The sequence below is a fragment of the Physella acuta genome, unplaced genomic scaffold (assembly GCF_028476545.2).
Source record: "Physella acuta isolate Inbredline_101_S28 unplaced genomic scaffold, ASM2847654v3 ptg000562l, whole genome shotgun sequence".
Taxonomy (NCBI): Eukaryota; Metazoa; Mollusca; class Gastropoda; family Physidae; genus Physella; species Physella acuta.
The window spans coordinates 781152-804271 of record NW_026732081.1 but is presented as its reverse complement, the minus strand read 5'-3'; the positions used below and the strand labels follow the sequence as shown (position 1 = coordinate 804271).

Sequence of the window (23120 nt, the reverse complement as noted above, 5' to 3'; positions counted from 1 at the left end):
GACTAGCCCAAAAGACTATCTTACACAATTGTGTTCTCATGGGTCCTATTTTCAGAAATAATTCCTCACTTAACTCTTTGGCCAAAAAAACTTACCCACTAGTACACACACATTAAAATGAATGATAAATTCCAGATGTACATGTATTTATTGGTATAAATATTTTTTTTTTTTTTTTTTTTTTTTTGTTTTGTTATTGTGGCATAATAGCAGTAAAATTGTCTTTATTATCACAGTCAAATCAAATTTCAGAAGAAAACACTGAAATATCTGTACTCTCACTCATCATTTAACAATAAGATTTAAACCGGTACTCCATGTCTTTTCTTTTTTCCAGTAACTCCGCATGCATTTTTTCAGCCTGTAACAAAACAAATGTATGAGAACTTAAGTAAATTGAGATCTTAAATCATCAGTTTTAACGAGACCAATGCCTGTGATAGAGATAAATCATCTTTTGTAAACAACTTAATTTTGTAAAAAGTAACCAATTATTTGTACAGAAATAGTCCATTAATGTATGAATTTTACACCTTTGGTCTAGTATTTGAGACAGAATAAAAAATATAAACTAATGATAGTATATTAAGATAGATTAAAATTGTTTACTGAAGGGAAGCAGAACATTCTCTTAAAAAAAATATAAATTTTTACTGAATAACAAAACAAAATACAAACTACAGCTAGATTCTATAACTGATTGTGTAAAAAAGAAAAACAGCAGCAAAATGCATTTTGTTACTAGAGGGAGCGAAACAAGTAGCAAAGAAGCCAAGCTAAATGGTAAGCAATACAATCTAACTAAAGTTCTTGTTTTAACACGTTTATGCAGTTCTGATTACACTGGCAGAAAAAATTGAAAAAACAAACTATGCTAAGAAGTTATAAATAGTATAAACAAAGTAAATGAAAATCACAAGAATACTTTTAGGGTAATACATTTTTTTCCCCTGAGAATTTAATTTAAAACTTGTGATTTCCATTTTAGTTGATGATAGTGAGGCTAGTTTAATGTCATTTAAATAATACAATGCTGACTATTTCTATGAGCTCTTCTACTCTCCTTACCATCCTATGCCTAAAATCTAAAACCTGCACTTGCTGGTCTAGAAAAATGATCTCTGTAATTCTTTGACCTGGCTTTGTGTAGAAAATGGACATGGTCAAGCCATTTTAACTACAGCTAAGCTTAACTCTTAATAACCTTTATATTGACACAGTTCCTTTTAAAGAACATTACTAAAAAATGTATAAGAAGTTTTCAAATGAGCTTTAAAAAAGTGTAAACAAATAATATAAAATTTTAAGATACAAACTGCTATTGAATTAATTTCTGTTTTAATTTATAAGTATCAGTGTAGATGCACAGCAAATCACTCCTTTGTGTCTTCAAGCTGTGAGTTTGGAACTTTTATTTTAGATAAATGTGAGCAGTTTTAAACAGTGGTGCAAGTATAGTACATGCCTTTACATGTAGAAAACTGTGAGGGTCAGACTATCGGTGCACTGGTACATTGATTATAGTTTCTATTCGAAGATTGTTAAACCTAATTAGCCCTTATAGTTGATTAAATACTTGGGTTTTTAGATGAAGTAATATTCCTACAGGTGGGTAACAAGTGTGATTTTTAAAGATAGAAAACCTTGTAACAATTTTCACCGCTTAAAGCAATACTCTGAAAATTGTACAAAAAATATTCATTGCAACTCATATATAAGAGTATATATTAAGAACACAGTATGTTTGATTATAAAATGTATTAATTGGAGAAAGTTTCATTTGTATTGTGAAATCTGATAAGTGTTTTATCCACATGTGCACTCTGTTGATTAATTTTGATACAGTCTTATAGTGTGTACCTTCCCCGAGTATTTGATTAATTAAAAAAATGGCTAACTCTAAAACTAATGGTAACCTGTAGTCCATGCTTTCAGTTCTTGGTAACGTTGCATCAGACCTCTTTGTAAATTTTTTACCTAAATGTGGGATAAGTAATCAGTAATTAATAAACTAGGTTGTTTCCCCTTCCCTGTTCTGTTTTTACCACACCTGGATTAGGAATTTTGTAGGAGTAAAAAACCTCAGCCTAAGCAATAACATATTTGTTAAAAATAAAAAAAAGTTTAATGACATAAAATTAAATTAAAAAAAATAGCTTTGATTAACTTTTAATAAATTGTAGAATATAAAAACAAAATTAAAATAAGTAAAATTAATAAGTAAACTTATTTTTGTGTAGTAGTGGATGTGGAAAATTTATAACTTGGAGGTGTATACAACATTTGTTTATATTTTAACAGCAAAGCAAAGTGATGATGCACTTGCATTAAATTACATATATGCATATTGCAATTCACTCTTCTAAATGCAAATAAAAGAGCAAGGTTGAGGTAGGCTATATCCCAAAGTGCATTAATTTAAAAAAAGATTGTGTTAATACTTAATAAAATAAGTGGTGAGAAATAATGGTGATGCATTATTCTTAATGCGAATTTTATACTGGAGCAAAGTAAAAGGGTCACATAATAGAAATAAAATAGCTACCATTTCCATTTCCCTCCTTGCGATTTCCATTTCCTGTTGAGGAGAACCTTTAGGCTGTCTTCTTCTCTCTACCATCCCAGCTGTGAGATCCTTAATTCTTTTTTCAAGCTCACAAATTCTAGCCTGTCTAATATTGTGATAACAATTTGTTGTTTATTTTATTTGTTAATGTATAACAGCAGCAAACGTATATAGTGTTCTAAACACAAAGAAGCATAACTTTGATCTTTTTTAGTTTAAATATTCTATATAGGATCTGCAGACAATTTCTTTAAACCTACTGAATTTTAATTAAATAAAACATTATTAATGATAGAAAGAGAACTGAAGCCAACAGGGATGTCTTCGGAGGCAGCAAAATTAATAGCCGGGGATCGGATGAAATGGAAGGAAATGGTGGAGGTTTTATGTTCCATAAGGTGCAAAGAGGTCTAAGTCTAATGACAGAAAGAGCTTCCGATACATTAAGATTTTATTGGTTTTACTGAAGTAAAATTTATGAATATTTTAAAGTTTCTAAGTTGTGTAAGTTACAATAATTTATGTAAATTCTTTGGGGTAATGAGCTATATACACCATCTATAACACTTGTAAACTGTTTGTCTATCAATTCTTTGTTTTATTTACCATTCCCACAAAACCGCCAACTTAGCCATTCAGAAATTATAACATGATTTGAATAGCAAAGGTGATGAGTTTAATTTAACTGTGAGCAGTACAAAATGGTGAAAAACATACTTTTCCTCTTCTATCCTATGACGAGTGGCAGGGGAAAGATTTCTTTGTTCTTTTAACTTCTTTTCTTTCTGTATATCTGCCTGTGTAAATTAAGCCAGAGTAAAGTAATTGTTTTAAAATACATTTTCCCAAAATTTATTTCAAATGCAGTTATCTTAAATGTTAAAAACAAAAGGAATAGTTTCTATCAGTCTATCTATTCTATAGTCTAGTCTGTCTAAGCAGACTATTGAATCATACAAAGAAAAGCTACAATAAAAAATAAGCTGATTGGCAGACTATTATAATTGCATGTGAATGTATCATATTAAATTAATTAAAACAGAGTGATAGTAAAGCATAAGTATGGCAATTTCATAAAGTTTTTACCAAGATTAAGATGAATTTATCTTTATATTTTGTCAAGACTGAACCAACATTCTAATTTAACTAAACTTCAAGTTGAATACATCTTTATATTTTGTCAACAGTCCAATTTAACTAACCTTCAAGTTGAATAAATCTTTATATTTTGTCAACAGTCCAATTTCACTAACCTTCAAGTTGAATAAATCTTTATATTTTGTCAACAGTCCAATTTAACTAACCTTCAAGTTGAATAAATCTTTATATTTTGTCAACAGTCCAATTTAACTAACCTTCAAGTTGAATAAATCTTTATGTTTTGTCAACAGTCCAATATAACTTACCTTCAAACGCTCCTCTTTAGAAAGAACTCTCTTCATATCAGGATCTATATCAAATGGTGCTTGTTCTACTGGTTCTTTGAAATCTAAGAAAACAAGTATCATTATTGAACTTTACACTCTTGTATATAACTATCTGTATATATAATATATATATTGAATAAAAAGGTGAGATTAAATTATGCAGTGGTGTCACAGTGCCAATTGTTACCAACATCAATCAACATCTCTTCTGTAATAATATTATCCACCATGGACTGATTGACATTTACCTAGTAATTACTTTAAATGTAACAAGAAAAGTACCAGTTCATCAACACCAAGAATAAACAAAGATTTACACTAAGAGACGTTCAGCTACTTAGCATTTACAGTATCAATTTGCAATGTTCCATAGTGGTGTCACCTCTATCCTTTTTTGGCATTTGGTGTGTTAAATTATCATTAAAATTACAAAATTATTAATGCAAGTGGAAAAAGAGCAGGTTTCTCTGTACATTTTTCAATATGGTGTCACCATAAACAGATTAAGGGAAATATTTTTTGGGAAAAAGTGGCTTAAAACATAATAGAATAATACTTGAATTTACTGTGTACAACAGAATAAAGAAATATCATAAAAAACTCAGCTAATAAAATACGACTACACTACATTGATGACAGTGGTTTTGGTGATATTTGATTCTCTTAGCAGAAAGGCATCAAGTCAACTAACAAACACAGAGGTGTATGTGTTGTTAGTGTGTTTATGTCTAATTTTGTGTGATTGTCTAGTTGTTTAATAATCTATTTATTAGTGTGATAATGTCTAGTTTTGTGTGAGATAGTCTAATGTTATTGCATGAATGTCTAGTTACTTGTGTGAGATAGTCTAATGTTATTGTATGAGTGTCTAGTTACTTGTGTTGATTACGGTCTATTATATTTCTTAGTGTGTGAAAGTCTAGTAGTTAGGGAGCAAAGATCTAGTTTTATGTGTGAAGGGTTGGCTAGTAGTATATCAAGGTTGATTGTAGTTGTTAGTGTGAAGGTAAAATAGATAGTGGTGAGTGAAAAGTTTACTTTTTACCTTCTCCAGGCACAAAATGCTTTGAATATTTTTTCTGTTGTAGTATTTTTGCTTCCTCTCTCCAGTTTTTAAGCATCGCATCGTCCCTATTAAAAAGATTCTGGACATGAATAAAAACATCACAAAACAAATATAGTAACATTTTATGTAACGCTATATTAATGGATTCAGAATTCAAATTTTTAATAAGGTAACTCAAAGGCAAAATATATAGCTGTGATTGGCTTATTTATTATCTATCTAGCCTTTACACTGCACACAAAATATATAAAACTCTCACTTTCTTCGCTGTAAAATTGCATCTGTTTTTTCTTGAAATTCTTTTACTCTTGCCATCTGCTTTTCTTCATTCATTTTAAAAGTTACATACTCTTGTGTGGGGGGTGAAGGAAAGTGATTCACTTTCCAAGCCATCTTGCTCTCTTTCATTTGTTTAATTCTGCACAGACATGTATTTTAAGTTGCAGAACCAAATTTTAAATTTGAAAATGAAAGAAACAAAAATTTTTGAAAATTATAACTTAGAATTAAAAAAAAATACTTTGAACAAATAATAATTTAAAAAATGATAATAAAATTGTGAAATTTAGACAGGAAATCAACAGCCTGCATTTATTTATTTTATTAGGCTTATATTTTGGTTACATGTTTAAGAAAGAAACAATACCAATCAAAGATAAAAAAGACTTAACACAATGCCAGGTAAGTATTCATTTGTTAGTAAAACTGGCAAAATAAATAAATTTATGTATATAAGAATTGAATTTTTGCTATGCGATGTGTGCAATTGTAAGTAATTTGTAGCTGTAACAGTTAAATAGCTGAGCTTTATTGAAGTATAGGACATTTGTTTTAGATTAGTCCTTTAAAGCTTGCTTGAAAAATGTGACAATGTCATTACACAACTCAGATGATAATTTTCGTGTAATTGGAGCTTGATTAATCTTAAGACAGTTGCTGGCACCAAGAATCTGCATATCCTCATGAAGAAATAGCATTGGGCTGAGGTGAATTGTAATACAGATTTTCATAACAAAATTGCAAATGTTGGTATTGCAGATAATCAACAAATTAAAGCTAATCCCACATAGGTTATGAAATGGTCAAGCAAAACAAAGTACATCAGAAGAACTTATTAAATTTCATTAATTTGCCCTGCTAAAAGATTTATAATAGTGAAACATTAAACCAAAATACAACAGTTATTTTAAAATAAGTATTCTACAATTAAAAAACTTTAAACATAGTGTTCTAAGGGAGGTAAACTTTAAACCTACTTCTTTGCTCTAAGGGAGATAAACCTAACACTTACCGCTCTAAAGGAGGAAGCTCTCCAGTTTTCTTGAGTTTGTTCTTTTTATGATGTCTTTCATTAAGTTGAGAAATAGAAGGTTTGACTTCAGAATCTGTGGACGCTCCATAATGTTGTGCTGCAGACACCTGAGCCCTTATTCTAGCTATGTCCATCATACTAGCTGTTGTGTTCCAATCATCAGAGCTGGCACTGATCTGTTCAAGGCTATCTGGGTGGTCTTCACTTAACTGTAAGTCTTATAGAATAAAAAATGTAAAGCAAAGTTACGCTTGCTGACTTGACAGTCGACAGGGCAGATGAAGTAGAGTTCACCTGTTTCTGTGACTTGAGTAATTATGTGGTCAGGTTTTTACACATCACTTATGACAGATCAATGTGTCTAGTGATGACCTACAGGCTTGAGTCTGGGATATGAACTCAAGATTTTAGGGTTAGCAGTCACATGCCCTACACCACCCAGCCATGCTGTTCCTTAATTCTAATTTCAGATTGGAATTAAAAATGCTAAAGAATGCGTTGTGACAGTGTTATAGTAAAATTTAAAAAGAAGTTAATTATGCTATTTTAGTGTATGGAATAAATAAATAAATCTTAAGTCAATTAAAAATATTAATTTGTTATTTTCAAAAGAGCTAGTTTTGATATGCACTGAACTATTTTAGTATACATTGTTTTCTATTTTCTATTTAACTGCATCCAATTATAATAGCCTTAGAGTCATCCATAAATGACGTCACACTCGTAGGGGGGGAGGGGGGTCCGTAAATTTGTGACGATGTGTGATGAGGGGGAGGGGTTCAGATGTTGTGACGTCACACTTTTATATTATAAAAAAGCAATGTTAGAAAACGAATTTTAGACGTTATTTCACATTTTAGATAACTGTTTTAATAAATTGTAATAGTTTAGACAAGATTTTAGAAAAATATCGATGTTTTAAAAAATTCAACTGCAATTTTGAGGGGGGTTGTAGGTTGAGGTGTGATGTCATTTTAGGGGGGTCTAGCTTTTTGTGACAACGTGTGATGGAGGGGAGGGGGGAGGTAAAAAAGCGTCAAAAAAAGCATGACGTCATTTGTGGATGACCCCTTAACTATAAATGAAAGCTGGGATTTCTATAGATACAATAAAAGTACAAACAAGTATGTTAATAGCATTTAGAATTCCACTAGGGCAAACAAGTGAGTTATGTTAAATAACTAACTGCACAAGGTGATAGTTTCATTTCAACAAAAAAGAATTCCAATAACATTTAACATTACCTAAATCAGACATTTTAGCAGACATTTTAGCATCTATCATGTCCCTGAGGAACTGAAGGATGCCTTGAGTTCCTGTCTCAATGATCATCTGTGGAGGAAAGTCTAGTGGGTTTCCAGCTATATTTAATCCATGAAGACTCTTGACTAGACCTTTTCAAATAAATTGTGTGTTTTAATAACAAAACTTACAATTGTTTTTATAAGACTATAGGCCTATTTTCTAATAAAATAAAATATTTTTGAAAATTAATTTTTACACAAGTATTTGTATATCCTGCTTCCTTCTAACTCTAACGTAAAAAAAACAATTTGAAAAGAAAGCACAGTATAAAATCATTTAGAATCAGAAATAAAAAAGGGTAAAAAAAACTGCTTTAATTGAAATATAGGCTAATTATAAAAGCTATTAAATTTATAAACATACCTAACTCCAATGGAAGGTTACGGAGATTGTTTCCTTCCAGCAGGAGATTACGAAGACATGTGTGGCATGAAAGATACATTGATGGTATTCGACTTAATAAATTATTCCTCAGGTCTAACCATAAAAGATGAGGAAAACACTTGAAAAACTCATCAGGTAAAAATGCTATTTCATTGCCTTCAAGATACATGTACTGAAATAATAGTAATTTATTACTTAATATTACCGATGCAATGGGAGGATTCAAGGCCATCACATTAAAATAAAATAAGTGGCTAAATAGTAAAATTAAGCATTAATTTATTAAACAAAAAGTGAAACTATTTTTATCCAGCAAAAATCACCAAATGAGATGGATTTCCAATCTAGAATACTAGATCTATGAATGTTAAGGAGACTAATGAAGCGAGTTCTTTCTAGTGTTAGTTAATTATTCAGAAAACAATTACAATAATTATTGGGGCTTAGAAAAAACAACAACACCTGTCTACTCTTTAGACCAGGTCTATTACCTAATTAAATAATAAATACTATTAATATTCAATAAAATAGACCTAGATCTACTTAAGATATTAAAATTAGCCTAGACCATGTTGGCCTTATTATTTTTAGTATAGATCTAGCTGATTCTATCTAGTATTAGACATTAGTATTATTACCTCCAAATTAGATAAATCCAACAACATTTCAGGAAATGATTGCAAACGTTTTCGACTAAGCTCAATAGAAGAAGTTCGCAAACGTTTTGTTGATTCAATAATTTCAGCAATTTTATTTTGTTCTTTTTTCGTTTTTACAAATGCAACATCAGCTGGTGTTTCGCAAGTATCAGCTTCGCCTTCATCGAAAGAATTGTTGGCTGTTGTGCTAAGGACCATTTCAGTTTCTGTTTGAAGTTCTTCATCCTCAAAACTATCGTCATCATTATGTTCTTCGCCTTCAACCGCTTTATTACTATCAAAATCATGAGTATCTGAATGAGAATCTGACTGAGGAGCCGAAACGGAATGAGAGCCGCCCTGAATCAGCGACTCGAAATTTGATGAATGAACAAAAATCTCCGAATCGCCACTCTCCATTGTTTTTAGTGATAAAAGTTCGAAACGAATTCTTTTATTGTTGTCCTGTAGATTATTTGTAAATATGGTAAAGCATGTAGAGGGCCTACTACTGCCAAAACCTCGTGTCGATCATTTACAATTTACAATAATAAAAACATTCGGCCATGCTTGAAGCTAAAATAATCGCTATGCAACAAGATCACGTGACAAGCATTTCCGCTACGTTAAAAAACAAACTTTATGAGAAGGTGAGTAGTCATGTGACTTTGAAATCGATAGTTCCAGCTCTAAAGCGAGTACGCTTCGCTCAACTCGCGCGCTCTGTTAGCAATGTTCTCCCCTCGCAACAAAAATATGTTTTAGCTAAATAAAGCCGAATGCAGCATACTATACCTGAAGAAAGCATTTGCAAAGGTCTTAACATGCTTAGTTTGATGGTATTCCCTCCAAATATATCATTGCTATCTGTGTCTTAGCGAGTTGGGAATTAATTCGAAACTTAATATCATAGGCCGTATACATATTATTATGTCATAGATATTTTATCCGGTGCTTGTATTTTTTCATAGATTATTTAGTGTAAAAACTAATAAAAACAACAGTTCTTCGTACATGGAATTCTTATGCTAACACTAGTCAAGTTATTGATAAAACGAGCTTTTTTATGTTTGTTTCTAAAGTAAATAGTAAGTGGCATTTGACTTCAACGGTGCAATTATCCATTTACTCTTTCAGGTGTGAGCTCATCATAAGGATGGCCGTGCTTGCAGTTTGGTGAGGATTTACAAAATCAGACAGTGAAGATGTTTGAAAGAAGTGAGAATCAATTATTTCGTTAAATACTGGATTGGATTTTTACAAACGGTTCAAGTCTTTGGCTGAGCGAAGACTAAAATAGGTTTTTTCTTCCTACGCCAGTCAACGGATGGTGATCACGTTGTCACCCCGTGACCCTAAACAAACCGTCAAAATTGGTTGTACTATGGGATCGGGACACTCATCTAAGAATGAGACGTTTGATGGAACAGGGACAGGTAGGCTTGCATGTGTTTCTCGTTTCTGTTTTCATCGGTAGCCTAGGGGGTTGTTGTCTGTTACAGACAGGCTACGTTAGGGAGCTCTTCACAAAATATTGTCTAAATAACAGTCAAGACAAAGCTGAATGTAGGATATATATATATATATATATATATATATATATATATATATATATATATATATATATATATATATATATATATATATATATATATATATATATATATATATATATATATATATGTATATCCTACATACGCATGTATATGTATTTAAATGAACATCTATAACCTATATATTCATATATATATATATATATATATATATACATAAATATAGCCTATACATATTGTTTATATATATCCATATATATCATATACGTAGGCCTATATATTTATATTGGCCCTATATATATATATATATATATATATATATATATATATATATATATATATATATATATATATATATATATATATATATATATATATATATATATATATATATATATATATATATATATATATATATATATATATATATATATATATATATATATATATATATATATATACACACACACACATATTCATATTATATATAATATGTGTGCGTAGAGTGTGTATACTCCGTAATTTTTTTATTGTTTGTGAATATCACGAAATGAATCACGATATATCTTTCGAAATGTATTTATAAAACAAAGAGGATTTTAAGCAATTTGCTTCCCCCCATCCCCGCGTAGGCCCTAGGCAATCATAATCTTCGGCCTCCTTATGTAATTATTTAGCAAACAGGTCTACACCCCCAACCTCGCCAGCAATTATAATGATTGAAGTAGTGTACACACAAGCTCCGTGTAACGAGACCAGTAGACAGTTTCTAACTAAGCTGATTAGTTAATCAATGAGGAGTGAGTATTGTTTGTTTGATGTAGGTAGTGTCCCTTGAGGATGCTGACTATACTACAGTATCTGGGGCGTCGTATTAGACTTGCACTCGTATTTTATGTAGCACACACACATTTCATTCAAAACACTAAATGCAAACTCGATTTTGCGTGATCTACCGTTCCCTAGGTTCACTACCGTAACTAACTTTTACTACCGTAACCTACTTTCACTACCGTAACCTACTTTCACTACCGTAACCTACTTCACTACCGTAACCTACTTTCATTACTGTCACCTACTTTCACTACCGTTCCCTACATTCACTACCGTAACCAACTTTCACTACGAGCGGTAACCTATTTTAACTACGGTAAATCTACTTTCACTACCGTTCCCTAATTTCATTATCGTAACCTATTTTCACTACCGTAAGCAACTTTTATGGAACGGCGTGGCTGAATGGTAGAGCGCCCAATTGCTAGCTCGAAGGTTCCGAATTCAGATCTCGGTTCGGACTAAGGACGTACCTGAATGCACACAGCTCTTATAGGTATTTGACTCACGTTACGGAAAGTAAAGGCGGCTGGACACAGTACTGACCACACCATTCCTTCATATGCCGAGTTCAAGAAACAGGTGAATTCTAATGCATCTGCCCTAAGGACCCCGAATATATCCTCCCAAAGGAAAGTTCTCATGCTCATCATGCTCAGTGTTTCGTTCAGGCCTCTCCCCCCCTTCACCCGAGCCAAACAAGATTTATATACAAGATATATTCTTTTACCTGTGCTCGCTCACCCCCCACGTAGAAAAAAGTCTGAAAGAAACACTTCTCACGCTAGGTTACATTTGTTGGTGTGGGCACGCTATCGTCACTCTATGTCTAGTATTTCAAAATTTTCAATGTCATACATTTTTCCCCACCCCCATGACCAAGTTCTGCCTACGCCACTGACAGAAGATAATTCTGATCTCTAATTATCTGAAGATGTATATTTATATTTGATCAGCATCTGAACTATTAGATTAACATTACGTCTGTGCCCTTGTTGGTTCACAATCCACACATATCTAATGTAATACATTAGCTTTAATCCTCTGGGAATGAGTACAGACCTATCTCCCCGTGCCAGAAACTGTTCCAGGAAGGGGGGTATGGCGGAGATGACGACCTACAAAGATAGCACGTTCTTAGACTGCCGCTGGGCTAACCCAGTTTATTTTTTTTGTGCCACTGCGCATGTCATATTGAAATACCGTGTAGCCACCGGTGACCACCGTGTGCACTTCCTCACGGATTTCCGGCCGCCGTCTGCTCAAGTGTCGTGAGCTGTAGCTCACTGATAAAACGCGTGTCAGATAGTGTGTACTCACTTTATATTGAACACGCTGAAAACATTATATAAATACCTACACACACGTTTCTTTGTGCGCACGCAGACACGCCACACACGTATGTGAAGATAAAGAAAATAGAAAGACGGTTTTTATTTACTTATGTGATGGAGGCGGCCGCATTTTACGAGTTGGGAGCGACCATTATTGTTGACATGGATTAAAAAAAAGTGTTTTTGAAAGTTAGATTTTGCCATCAAAGCGACCGTAAAAAAATTATAAATAAAAACAACTTTTTAAAAAAAATGTGTTTAGTTACCGAAAATACTAAAACATCAAATACATCCAATCTTAAGTAACGTCCGTCAAAAATCAATCGGCTTTTTATAACCCTATTTATTTTAATAACTTTTACCAGATTAAAAAAAAATATTTTATACACAATTTCCTGATCATTCACGTTCGCCTCCATTAGTAAAATGAGTAGAGAAATGATATCAAAACATCACCCGTTTTTTAAGTATTGTATGTTACGTCACATAGCATAATCTGTCATGGGTCGTCACATATCGTCACCCGATAAAATTGACTATAATGGCCAGCTTGTTCCATATATATATATATATATATATATATATATATATATATATATATATATATATATATATATATATATATATATATATATATATATATATATATATATATATATATATATATATATATATATAAATTTCATGGTAGACTGTCTTCGGGCGGGCTCTGCCCCCCTCGAAGAGATGGCTGGAAGAAACTCTGACCATAATATCATTGTGCAAATGGGAACTTTTTTGGTATCAATGTAACTGAAGTATGGTGATTAATTATTCCGATTGAAGCAGGTAATTACATATCCGAATTACCGAACCATTTTTGTGTGCACGCGTGAAGCAGACTTATCTCAGAGCATGAGTTAGCTTCGATAAAATACAGCGACGTAAATTTTCAAGAAGTGAGGTTTGAGTTAGGTTTAGGGTTGCAAGAAATACACTAATTGTGGAGGGGTTTGTTTTAGAGTGATGAGGACATGTAAGTGGAAATAAGATCAGAGCAGCATAACTCTTCTCTCGTGGACGTCTGTTGGATTCATGCCGTCTAACCGCATTATTGTCCACAAAATGTCGTTTGGGATAATGTCCAGTTGCTGAATGGGTTCAGTTTAAGATGACCAAGGGAAGTAACACGGGTAGGATCTTGGCTGGAACTGGCGCATTGCACTGCAGAACGCGACCCTCGATGTGAAAACGTGACGCATTGCACTGCAGAACGCGACCCTTAAGGTAAAACGTGGCGCATTGCAGTGCAGAACGCGACCCTCGATGTAAAACGTGACGCATAGCAGTGCAGAATGCGGCTCAGTGTAAAATATCAAGCATAACACACCGAAACGCCACCCACAATGTGAACAATTACAAAACATTCCCTTGTATAATGTCTCGACCGTCTCAACTTGTTTTAAGCACAAATATTTTGTGCTTGGCGGTTTCGACCTTGACCCTAGCCGTGTGCTTTGTGACAGAGAGTAACGTATCATCAGATACAATGGTGGATCATTGGATGTCTGGCTCAAAGTATCCGTTTTTTTTCGAAAAGTTAAAAAAATGTCCCATTGCAGTGCTTACAGATAACTACCTAGCTCTACGTTTTTACACACATCCGACTGTAAAGCCCCCCCCCCCCCCCCCATAAAAAACAACTAAAAATATTTTCAATGTATTTCTCAGAATTTGAAAGTTTACAATGACTTGCAAGTAACTACTCACATAATTTTACACTAATTTCTGCAATTTAACACTTACATATACATTTACAGTAATTTCTTCAAATACCACACACAATTTGCACTTACAATTTTACAGTAATTACTGGAACTTAAAACTGATTGGCTGTGTGTAGGTCACGTGAATTAATTTTGACACATGCACATGCGTATAATCGGGCTGCATTCATCTTTCATTCCCAGAGATTTCTCTAACGAAGGGAGACCATCGCCCAGGATCTAGCCAGTGTATGCACATGTTTATACAGAGATCGCATTGATGCCGCTATTCAGAAATGTTTCCATTAAAATAGTTGGACGCAAGATTCAAGAACGAGAAGGCTTGCTCAACATTTCAATTTATCCTTAAAATATTTTCACTGACTAGCATGTCGCACAAACATCTGCGCTTGACAATACGGATAAATTTGTGACAACGCCAGATTCAACTTGGTATAAACTAGAAATTGGGTGTTGAAGTGGAGTCCAAATGGAGTCCTGCCGGTTGGCGTTTTTTTAAACCAAATCTGAATATTTTTATTAAATCTTTTTTTTTTTAAGTTAGGAAAGCTACTTTCGCTTTTGGCTTCAAAACAAACTCAAGAATTTAGAATCAGAATTTCGTGAATTTAGATCTAGAAATCGAGATAGAAAATTAAAATCTAATCTAGATCTAGATTCTAGATTCTAAATCTACTTCTAGATCTAGATAAAGAATTGACTTTTCAGATTTTAATATAGTCTAGAGTCTAGAATCTAGATTCTAGAATTATATTTAGAATATATAACTATAACCGGCTCGTTAGATTTAGTTTTAGAGTTTTAGTAACTTTTAGTAGTTTTAGATTTTAGAGGTAGATCTAGATTCTACTAACTCTAGATCTAGAAATCTAGATCTTGATCTGATCTAGGGACCGTAGTCTAAACCGATTTTATTAGAAGAGTAAAGAAGAGGTTGTAAAGTCAAGTGACCAAGTCTAAAGAATTAATTAAAGAACTTTAGTAATTATATAATATATAGGCCTAATTAGTTACTAATTACTAGGCCTATAGTATAGTAATTAATTAGAATTAGATTCTACTTTAGTGTACTAACTTAGTACTAAGTACTAGGCCTAAAATTAATATTAATTATTAAATATTAATGATACGTCATACACTCATACTTTAAGTTTAATTATTAAATATTAATTAAGTCTAAAGTTTAAGTTATAAACAGTAGATCTAGATACAATAATAAAAATATACATACCCTATTATAACAAATCGTCAAATAGTATTATTTACTAGATTTAGGGCCTATGTATTTTATTTAGATCTAGATCTCAGCCTTATTTTAGTTAGACCTAGATCTATAATAATAATAATAATAGTATTAAGTATAGGCCTGTTACTGTATATTATATAGACTATAGCGTATTTTCTTTTATAGTGAACTAGGCCTATATGATTAATATGAATACTTTTATTAATATAATAGTAATAGGTGTTAGTATTAGTTTAGTTAGCTAGCTAGTATTTAAGCTAGAGTTAGTAATAATAGAATAATTAGCTAGATTTATGTAAAACAGAAACCTTTAGACTTTAGACTTAACTTTTGAATGTAGGCCCATAAATTTTTTTCTAGACTTTCTTTTGCTTAGAAAGTTAAGAACTGATTAAATTAGTTATTAGGCCCTATGTATTAATCATATTATAGTTAATTATAGGCCCCTAATTTAAATTAGGCCTATTTAGTTATAAAGACTTTGCCTTTATTCATTTTAATAAATAGGCCCCTATTTTAAATCAATGCCATATTTTAAAAAAAAAAATCCTTTTCCTAGTACTTTTTCTTTTAGTACTAGATCTAGATCTAGATAAACTAGATATTACACGGTGACAGTAGGCTAGACCTAATAACCGTAATTACTAATTAGTCGTCTGCTTAGTAGTTAGTCCTCGTAGAGATAGTTATCGTTATATATATATAGACAAGTTATAGTGTACCAGTATTACTAGATAAAATTCTATATCTAGTAATAGCTCTAGAAATTCCAAATTTGATTTAAGCCCAAAGTGGGCCTAAAAATTGGATTAATCTAATAATTACTAACATTAGGGCCTAATTAGTTTAATTGTAATAAGCTTTGTTTGACTTTGTGTTACTGTCATTGAGCTTTTAGTTTAACATTGAAAATTTAATTCAAAGATTTAAAAAAAAAATCAGCAACTTCAATTAATCTATATAGCTAGATTCTAGATATTCATACTGTTGTACAAGGCTTACTTAGTAGAAATTAAATATGCTATAATTACAGAATTCTGACTATATCACTCAGAATAAACAGATATGACTAAATAAACCTAATGTATATTACATTGTTTTAGAAGAATTACTTTTGCTTTACAGTAAGCATGTATTTTTAGTGTCTGTGTACACTAGTTAATATTTATTTTTACTGTTAATGAAAGTATTATTTCACAGATGAAGCATGTTCCACTTGTAATAATATTAATAATGTCTTGTTTTTTTTACTTAGACCAATAAAACAGTTGTGTAGTCTCTGGTTTATCAATTGTGTGCTCTACTGCTTGACCAATGAATCCCAATTTAGTATTTGTAGGTCATTGTAAAAATATATATTGATATATCCTAAATAAATCTTTTATCAAGTGTTAAGATTTATGTTATTTTTATTGAGTGTTGTTTTAATACGTTCTTTGTGTTTGTGTGTGTTAGTTCAGTGATTTTGGAAAGCTGTAGTGATTGAGGAAACTAAACAGTGTTTAACTTGCAAATTTTATATGAAGAAAAACACACTGGCGCTAGACTGCCATTACTACTAACCCAAAGTCTCAAGTTAAATTGAGGTTTAAGTCAGTAAAAAGTCCCTGTGTGCACCCAGCAATGAGGGGTACCTAAGTAAAGGCATTGTCATAGTGCTGACCACATCATGGCTTCGAATGCCAAGTTCACAGAACAGTTGAACTCTTTGTAATCTGATCCATGGACAAACAGGCTAGAAACAGGAACTTTACAACTCTCACTGTTGTTTACAATATTTTCATACACTAACAATAACATTAACAATTACAATCAATAAACAAATTCAATGATTAAGACAAGTTCAATTTTTATTAAATAAATTAATAATTTATTTAGTATTTAAAGATAAAGGCATTTTATTTAATGCAATATTTGTCCCATAATTTCAGGGAATTTAATTTTTTCCTGCATCAAATATTGTTATTCATAAATTGCAGACTCAGATGAAATCTTCATTCTAAAACACATTTTGATTTCCTATGTTTTGTTGATAGTCTTAGTTAAGGTTGTCTGGAACATGTGTAGGGTACTTTCTTCTGTGTTTACTAGAGGTCTATATGCACTGATTTAATTCAGGTATTCTGAAAAATAGATTTACACACAACATTTATACTTAAAATTTTGTCTTATAATCAGTTTACATTTTTATACATAATAAGCGTATCAAAAATATAAATAAAATTGCAATCAAAACTAGCCATTAAATCTATAACTTCAGGTCAATATTGACAAATCTCTTACTAAATCTAAACTCTAGATCTAATAACCATAATTCAATGCCTACTAAAATAACTGGGTCTTGCTAGATTTACACATAAACTTCCTACATCTAGATTTCTAAGTAAGCATATGCCTACTACTCTAGTTAGTAGCAGACTTTCTTAATCTTTAGCAGTCAACTAAACTTTAAATCTACTTCTTAAATCAAATCTAGATAGGTTCGCAGTAGCAACAGATGTCAACATTTTAATTTTATTAATATTATAATATTATTATTTATAATTATTGCCTACTAAATTACTAAATAAATCTAGATTTCTCTAGACAAGTTACTAACTAGATTTAGCACTGTTGTTAACTAGCTACATCTAGAAAAAAAAAATATATAGACTCAGAGACCTACTCACTGGATCTAGAATTATAGAAAAATCTTATTCCGGCTAGTCACTTTGTCATTAATTATTAATTATCATTAGGTCCCATTATTAACTTTTTAATTTATTACACTCACAATGTTGCATTCACTCTCTACTCTACTTCAGTAACTATGCTCAACTGAACTACACTAACATCCTCAGTAGTCTACAGTCTGCACTTAGTTAGACTAGTCGTAGTCACTACTTCTACTTGTACTTAGAAGTACTTACTAACTAGATATTAGATAAGTACTTGCAATCAGATCTCTACAATCTACAAACATACACTACTAACTAAATCAATCTTCACTGTCATTTTTTATTTAGAGGGATCAGTATAGAATAATAGATCTTAGACTCTAGTTAAGGAAGTATAAAGAACAGATGTAGGATCAGGTAGATTGAGATCTATTACTAATAACTATTAGATATCTAGATCTAGTTGCAATATGCTGAAATAAAGTGTAAAGTCGAACTTGATAATCGTTTGTTTACTGTTTACCAAATCGTCCAGTAGGAGTAATGTCCCCTGGGGCTAGGCTTGCTATGTCTTAGATTTAACTTTTAAAAATAATTAATTTACTTACCGCCACAAAACTTTTCTGTCAGAATTGAATGCAAATACATTACTTCCCAACCGTACGTACACAATAGACTTGAAATTTTGTATATTTGTTGCATATTGGGAGTTCATGATGAGTTTAAAATCTTGAAGCGAAGTCAAGAAACAAGCAGCCGCCATGTTTTTTTATCAATAGGAAACATGATCACAAAAATTCATTTAGTTTGAAAAATTTTATCTCTCCCTGGCGGAAGTTTTTCCAAAACTTTGAATGGATTAATGAATTAATATTATTAATTATTTCAAAAATTATTTTCAATAGTTTATCTTGAATTAAAAAATTCAAAACACGTAAAAATCAATACTTAATATTTTGTTTTAATTTTTGACAGCTAAAACATAATTTTAGCGCTTGCCAATTAATTTATATAATTTTTTGAAAATTAGCATGTTATATAGCAAAGTATTACTGCAACACCCAATTGTCTCATGGAAATCTAGTATTAGTTGTCGGCTACTACGGACAGGCGTAAACAAATGATTGTGTATCTTAGAAGTGTTGAGGGATTAGGGGGGGGGGGGTGAACAGAAAATGTTTTTCTGGAACTGAAGTGGGAGCAAAGTGTAGCAAGTACAATCAGAGCCGTACAGAGTTTCTTCCAGGCAACTCTTCGGGGGAGGGGGGTAGAATCACAACCACAGTTGGGCGTGTCACTATTTAATGCTATTTTTATTCTGAGCTTTTATAATAATTTGAATCGACGGCTTCGTGTAAGCTGATAATGCGTCGATGTATTCAATTATCGTAAAATTTGATAATATTAAGTTAATTAAAATGAATTTTAAACCGAAGCTGCGTCAGTTCAAAAAGTTTACTCAATTTTATTGCTACCGAAACAAAAAGATTTTATTTCAAAATACGGAGCACAACCAACATGCCTGGACAGAAGAATAATGTTCCAAGAATGAAACGGAAATAGTTATAACAGCAAATATCAAGAAGTTTAGTATCGTCCCTTATAATTTCACTTTCGCAAAGTATTAAGAATTTAATTAGGCTAATGAATCCCTGACTTACAATAGTGTAAAATTACTTGTCATTTTTAACTGGCAGTTTCAATCCCCATATTAGGTTGGTAATGACATATTGGATCTAGTTTATTTGTTAGGTCAGTGAATAATACTCCGTCACCGTGTGTGTGTGTGTGTGTGTGTGTGTGGAGGGGGAGGGGGAGGGGGGGCGACGGACCATATTCGGGATGGTGTTTCGTTTATCTAGAAGATATTGGTGGTTTTATGAAATCCATGATCGAGTGTTTTTATCAATTTAACGTTGGGGATGGTCATATCAATTTAAGGTGGGGGTGGAGGGGGGGGGGGTGGTGTATCAATCTGATCTATCAAATCATTCGTGGGTGTGGTAGACTATATGTTTGTTATTTTTGAATTATGGTGGTCTTATGTTTTATTATGTCAAGCACCACAAAGATAATTTTCATTTTTGTTTTGACCTTTTGTTTTGACCTTTGTAATTTCCACAGCCCAGTACCTAAAATAAGTTGCACACACCTACACCAAATAACACAAGATATAAACTCCTGGATATAACACTCTGGCAAACCACTCACACATAACCCCATAGATTTAACCCCTTAGACTTAAGTGATGACGAGGGGTCAATGTCACAATTGATGACCAGGGGTTGGTTTCACAGGGGATGATCAGGGGTCGTTGTCCACAAGTGACAACCAGGGGTCGGTTTCACAATTGATGATCAACGCACAATGTCAGAAGTAATGGCCAAGAATCGGTGTCTGTATGCCCTGTATTCACACAGCTAACATCCCCCATTACGGAGCACATGTTTACAACTCTACCATTAAACGATCTAGCCCCCAGCTAAAGTTTTACATTTGTAAAGAACCTTTAAATACCCGCCTTGGGCTAAAACTGACTTAATGGCTGGAATCAATACGCACGATACTAAATCACGTTTCACTAATTGACCAATTACTTGAAATTATCTAATCGAATTGCGGCCCGGTATTGGCTTTTATTCTCCAATAGGGGTCGCTTTACCCTGTGGCCTAGACTTAATTTTATATTTTAAATCGGGGTAAGTAAATTGATACTGTGATGCATGACCCCTTGGGATATATCTTTAGACCCTCTCCTTAATCTTTCTTGTCTACCCCTCCCCCTCCCTCACCTCACGATTATACCTGTAGCCATCATCTAAACAGATCTTTTGAACAATAATTGCAGGATGAAATAACAACGGTCAGTTTGTTTATTTTGTTACAACCGAGTTGATTGGTCCAGAGCAGAGGCCAATCAATGTCCGTGTTGTTATTACAGCTGTAGAAGGATTCCGCCTTGTGATTAGGGAATCCTAAAAGGTTTGAAGACTGGCATTTTGATGAGAGGGGATTTGTTCTTTAGCCGCGGTGTTTGTTTACCCTATCGAAGGAGAACCATTTCCGGTTTTGTTATTTTTAGATTGTTCTTCAAAATTCTATTGGCCAACACTTGCCTCGTGATGTCAACAATCGGCAGTGCATGATCAACATGGATGAGGATATAGAGGTGTAGCTGCCCATTTCGGCGCCCAGGGCGAACTATCAATTGTACGCACCCCCAATTTACATAGAATTATTCGTTGACGAAAAAGCGTCCCCGCCCTATGTGGAAAAGACGGCGGCGATTGCTTACCAGTCACTTAACATTTTTTATTTTGGTGTCACACAATATATGTAGAAAACAAATCAGTCTGTCATGGTAGCAGTGATTCACTTAAATTAGAATGTGTATAATTCAGTAATCCAGCTCAGACTTAGCGTTTAATTTTTTTAATTTGGCGGGCCCTCGGATTAGCCCTCTAGATGGCCACCCCACCCGCCCACCCTTGATTTCGCCTTTGTGAAGAAACGGATGTGGGCTTTGGATCTGGTTTTATGATGTGGATGGGGATGTGCGGTGTTGTTTGAGGCAGTGGTTGTGGGTTGGGGCAGTAGTTGGAGCAGTGGTTAAGATGCCCCTGAGAAAAGTGAGGCTGAAATTGAGTGCGAGAACGTGTCTGAGAATGCTGATTTCACGAGGTGTTCTCGCGCGTTAAGCAGAAGATGCACAAATAAAAACTGCCTCCTTCAACATTTTCCCTTCCTTATTGTTGTCATCAAAACGCGTCTTAAAATTAACACTGTTAAATGTGATCTTTATATGTCGTTACGTGTTTGTCTATAATGTTAGTGCTTTTATCTCCAATTTAACCACAATTATTCAGTTTGTAATATATCGTCTTTAAATTGCTTTTTGAAAATGTAAAGAATAAGTGATGGATCAGTTTTACGTCATTCTGAATACAGAACTGTTTAAAAAGAATGTGTCGTTTTTTAAACTCATTAGCGTCAAATCTGCTGACGTGATTGGTTATTGCTCGCCGCAGTTATCTGCTCTTGTGTTTGTTCTAGTTATCATCCAGGCAGGATTACTGTAAGGTGGGGGATGGGTGGGGAGGGGGAAATCAAACACAGTTGGCAGAATCGGTGTAAGAATTGATTGTATGAATTGATTATTCAAACATGATCATCTATGGCCAGTCAGTCTATCGGCAGTTAGTCTATCGGCCCGTCAGTCTATCGGCCGTTAAGTCTATCGGTCAGTCAGTCAGTCTATCGGCCAGTCAGTTTATCGGCTGTTAAGTCTATCGGTTGTTCAGTCTATCGGCCGTTCTGTCTATCGGCCGTTCTGTCTATCGGTCATTCCATCTATCGACCAGTCAGTACAGTCAGTGAGTTCCTGTCCAGAACTTGATGAGATCATGTAGCCTTGACATTCGATATTCCACGCGCGACATTAGAAAACGTGACTAGAACTGACTGCTCCAACCATCTCCGTATTCGTCCCAGGTAATCAACCATCATGAGTTGTACTGCATTTATCTACCATCATGGTTTATATTGCACTACCATCATGATTTGTACTGCACTAATCTACCATCATGGTTTGTACTGCATTAATCTACCATCATGGTTTATATTGCACTACCATCATGATTTGTACTGCATTAATCTACCAACATAGTTTGTACTTCGTTAATGTACCATCATGATTTGTACTTCGTTAATCTACCATCATGATTTGTACTTCGTTAATGTACCATCATGATTTGTACTTCGTTAATCTACCATCATGATTTGTACTTCGTTAATCTACCATCATGATTTGTACTTCGTTAATCTACCATCATGATTTGTACTTCGTTAATCTACCATCATGATTTGTACTTCGTTAATCTACCATCATGATTTGTACTTCGTTAATCTACCATCATGATTTGTACTTCGTTAATCTACCATCATGATTTGTACTTCGTTAATCTACCATCATGATTTGTACTTCGTTAATCTACCATCATGATTTGTACTTCGTTAATCTACCATCATGATT

At 33.0% G+C, this 23120-nt stretch overlaps 2 protein-coding genes across 7 annotated transcripts in view; one reads left to right on the top strand and one right to left on the bottom strand.

Moving 5' to 3' along the window:
• Positions 1-174: 174 nt before the first annotated feature.
• LOC131946495 (leucine-rich repeat-containing protein 27) lies at positions 175-9311 on the bottom strand. Of its 5 annotated transcripts, none has more exons than XM_059307298.1 (12): positions 8699-9311; positions 8040-8232; positions 7616-7765; positions 6351-6588; positions 5319-5477; positions 5039-5124; positions 3973-4055; positions 3284-3363; positions 2546-2672; positions 1917-1977; positions 1069-1136; positions 175-361 (listed from the first exon to the last, which is right to left on the bottom strand). In XM_059307298.1, exons 1-12 carry the CDS (start codon positions 9116-9118, stop codon positions 290-292), a joined length of 1737 nt encoding a protein of 578 aa, XP_059163281.1. In that variant the 5' UTR covers positions 9119-9311; the 3' UTR covers positions 175-289. The 5 variants fall into 5 exon arrangements, with proteins under 5 accessions (XP_059163281.1, XP_059163284.1, XP_059163282.1 ...); XM_059307299.1 differs by having other exon boundaries at positions 179-361; positions 1069-1140; positions 8699-9310; XM_059307300.1 differs by lacking the exon at positions 1069-1136 and adding an exon at positions 1644-1676 and having other exon boundaries at positions 276-361; positions 8699-9310.
• A 78-nt stretch (positions 9312-9389) lies between these two features.
• The window catches only part of LOC131946494 (serine/threonine-protein kinase 32A), an 84544-nt gene continuing 70813 nt past the window's right edge, over positions 9390-23120 (top strand). The window contains exons 1-2 of one of the 2 annotated variants that reach the window (XM_059307297.1): positions 9390-9514; positions 9836-10134. In XM_059307297.1, coding sequence (XP_059163280.1) covers positions 10026-10134 — 109 coding nt within the window. In that variant the 5' untranslated portion in view covers positions 9390-9514; positions 9836-10025. Of the gene's footprint in view, positions 9538-9835; positions 10135-23120 lie in introns of both variants that reach the window. The other variant, XM_059307296.1, reaches the window with a different exon arrangement.

Bases quoted from the DNA above. Each gene is read 5' to 3' on its own strand.
- LOC131946495 (XM_059307298.1), bottom strand. From the start codon at position 9,118: ATGGAGAGTGGCGATTCGGAGATTTTTGTTCATTCATCAAATTTCGAG. The intron at 8,233-8,698 runs GTAATAATACTA...CTATTATTTCAG, and splicing joins TGGATTTATCTAATTTGGAG to TACATGTATCTTGAAGGCAA. The intron at 7,766-8,039 runs GTATGTTTATAA...TTATTTGAAAAG, and splicing joins TAACCTTCCATTGGAGTTAG to GTCTAGTCAAGAGTCTTCAT.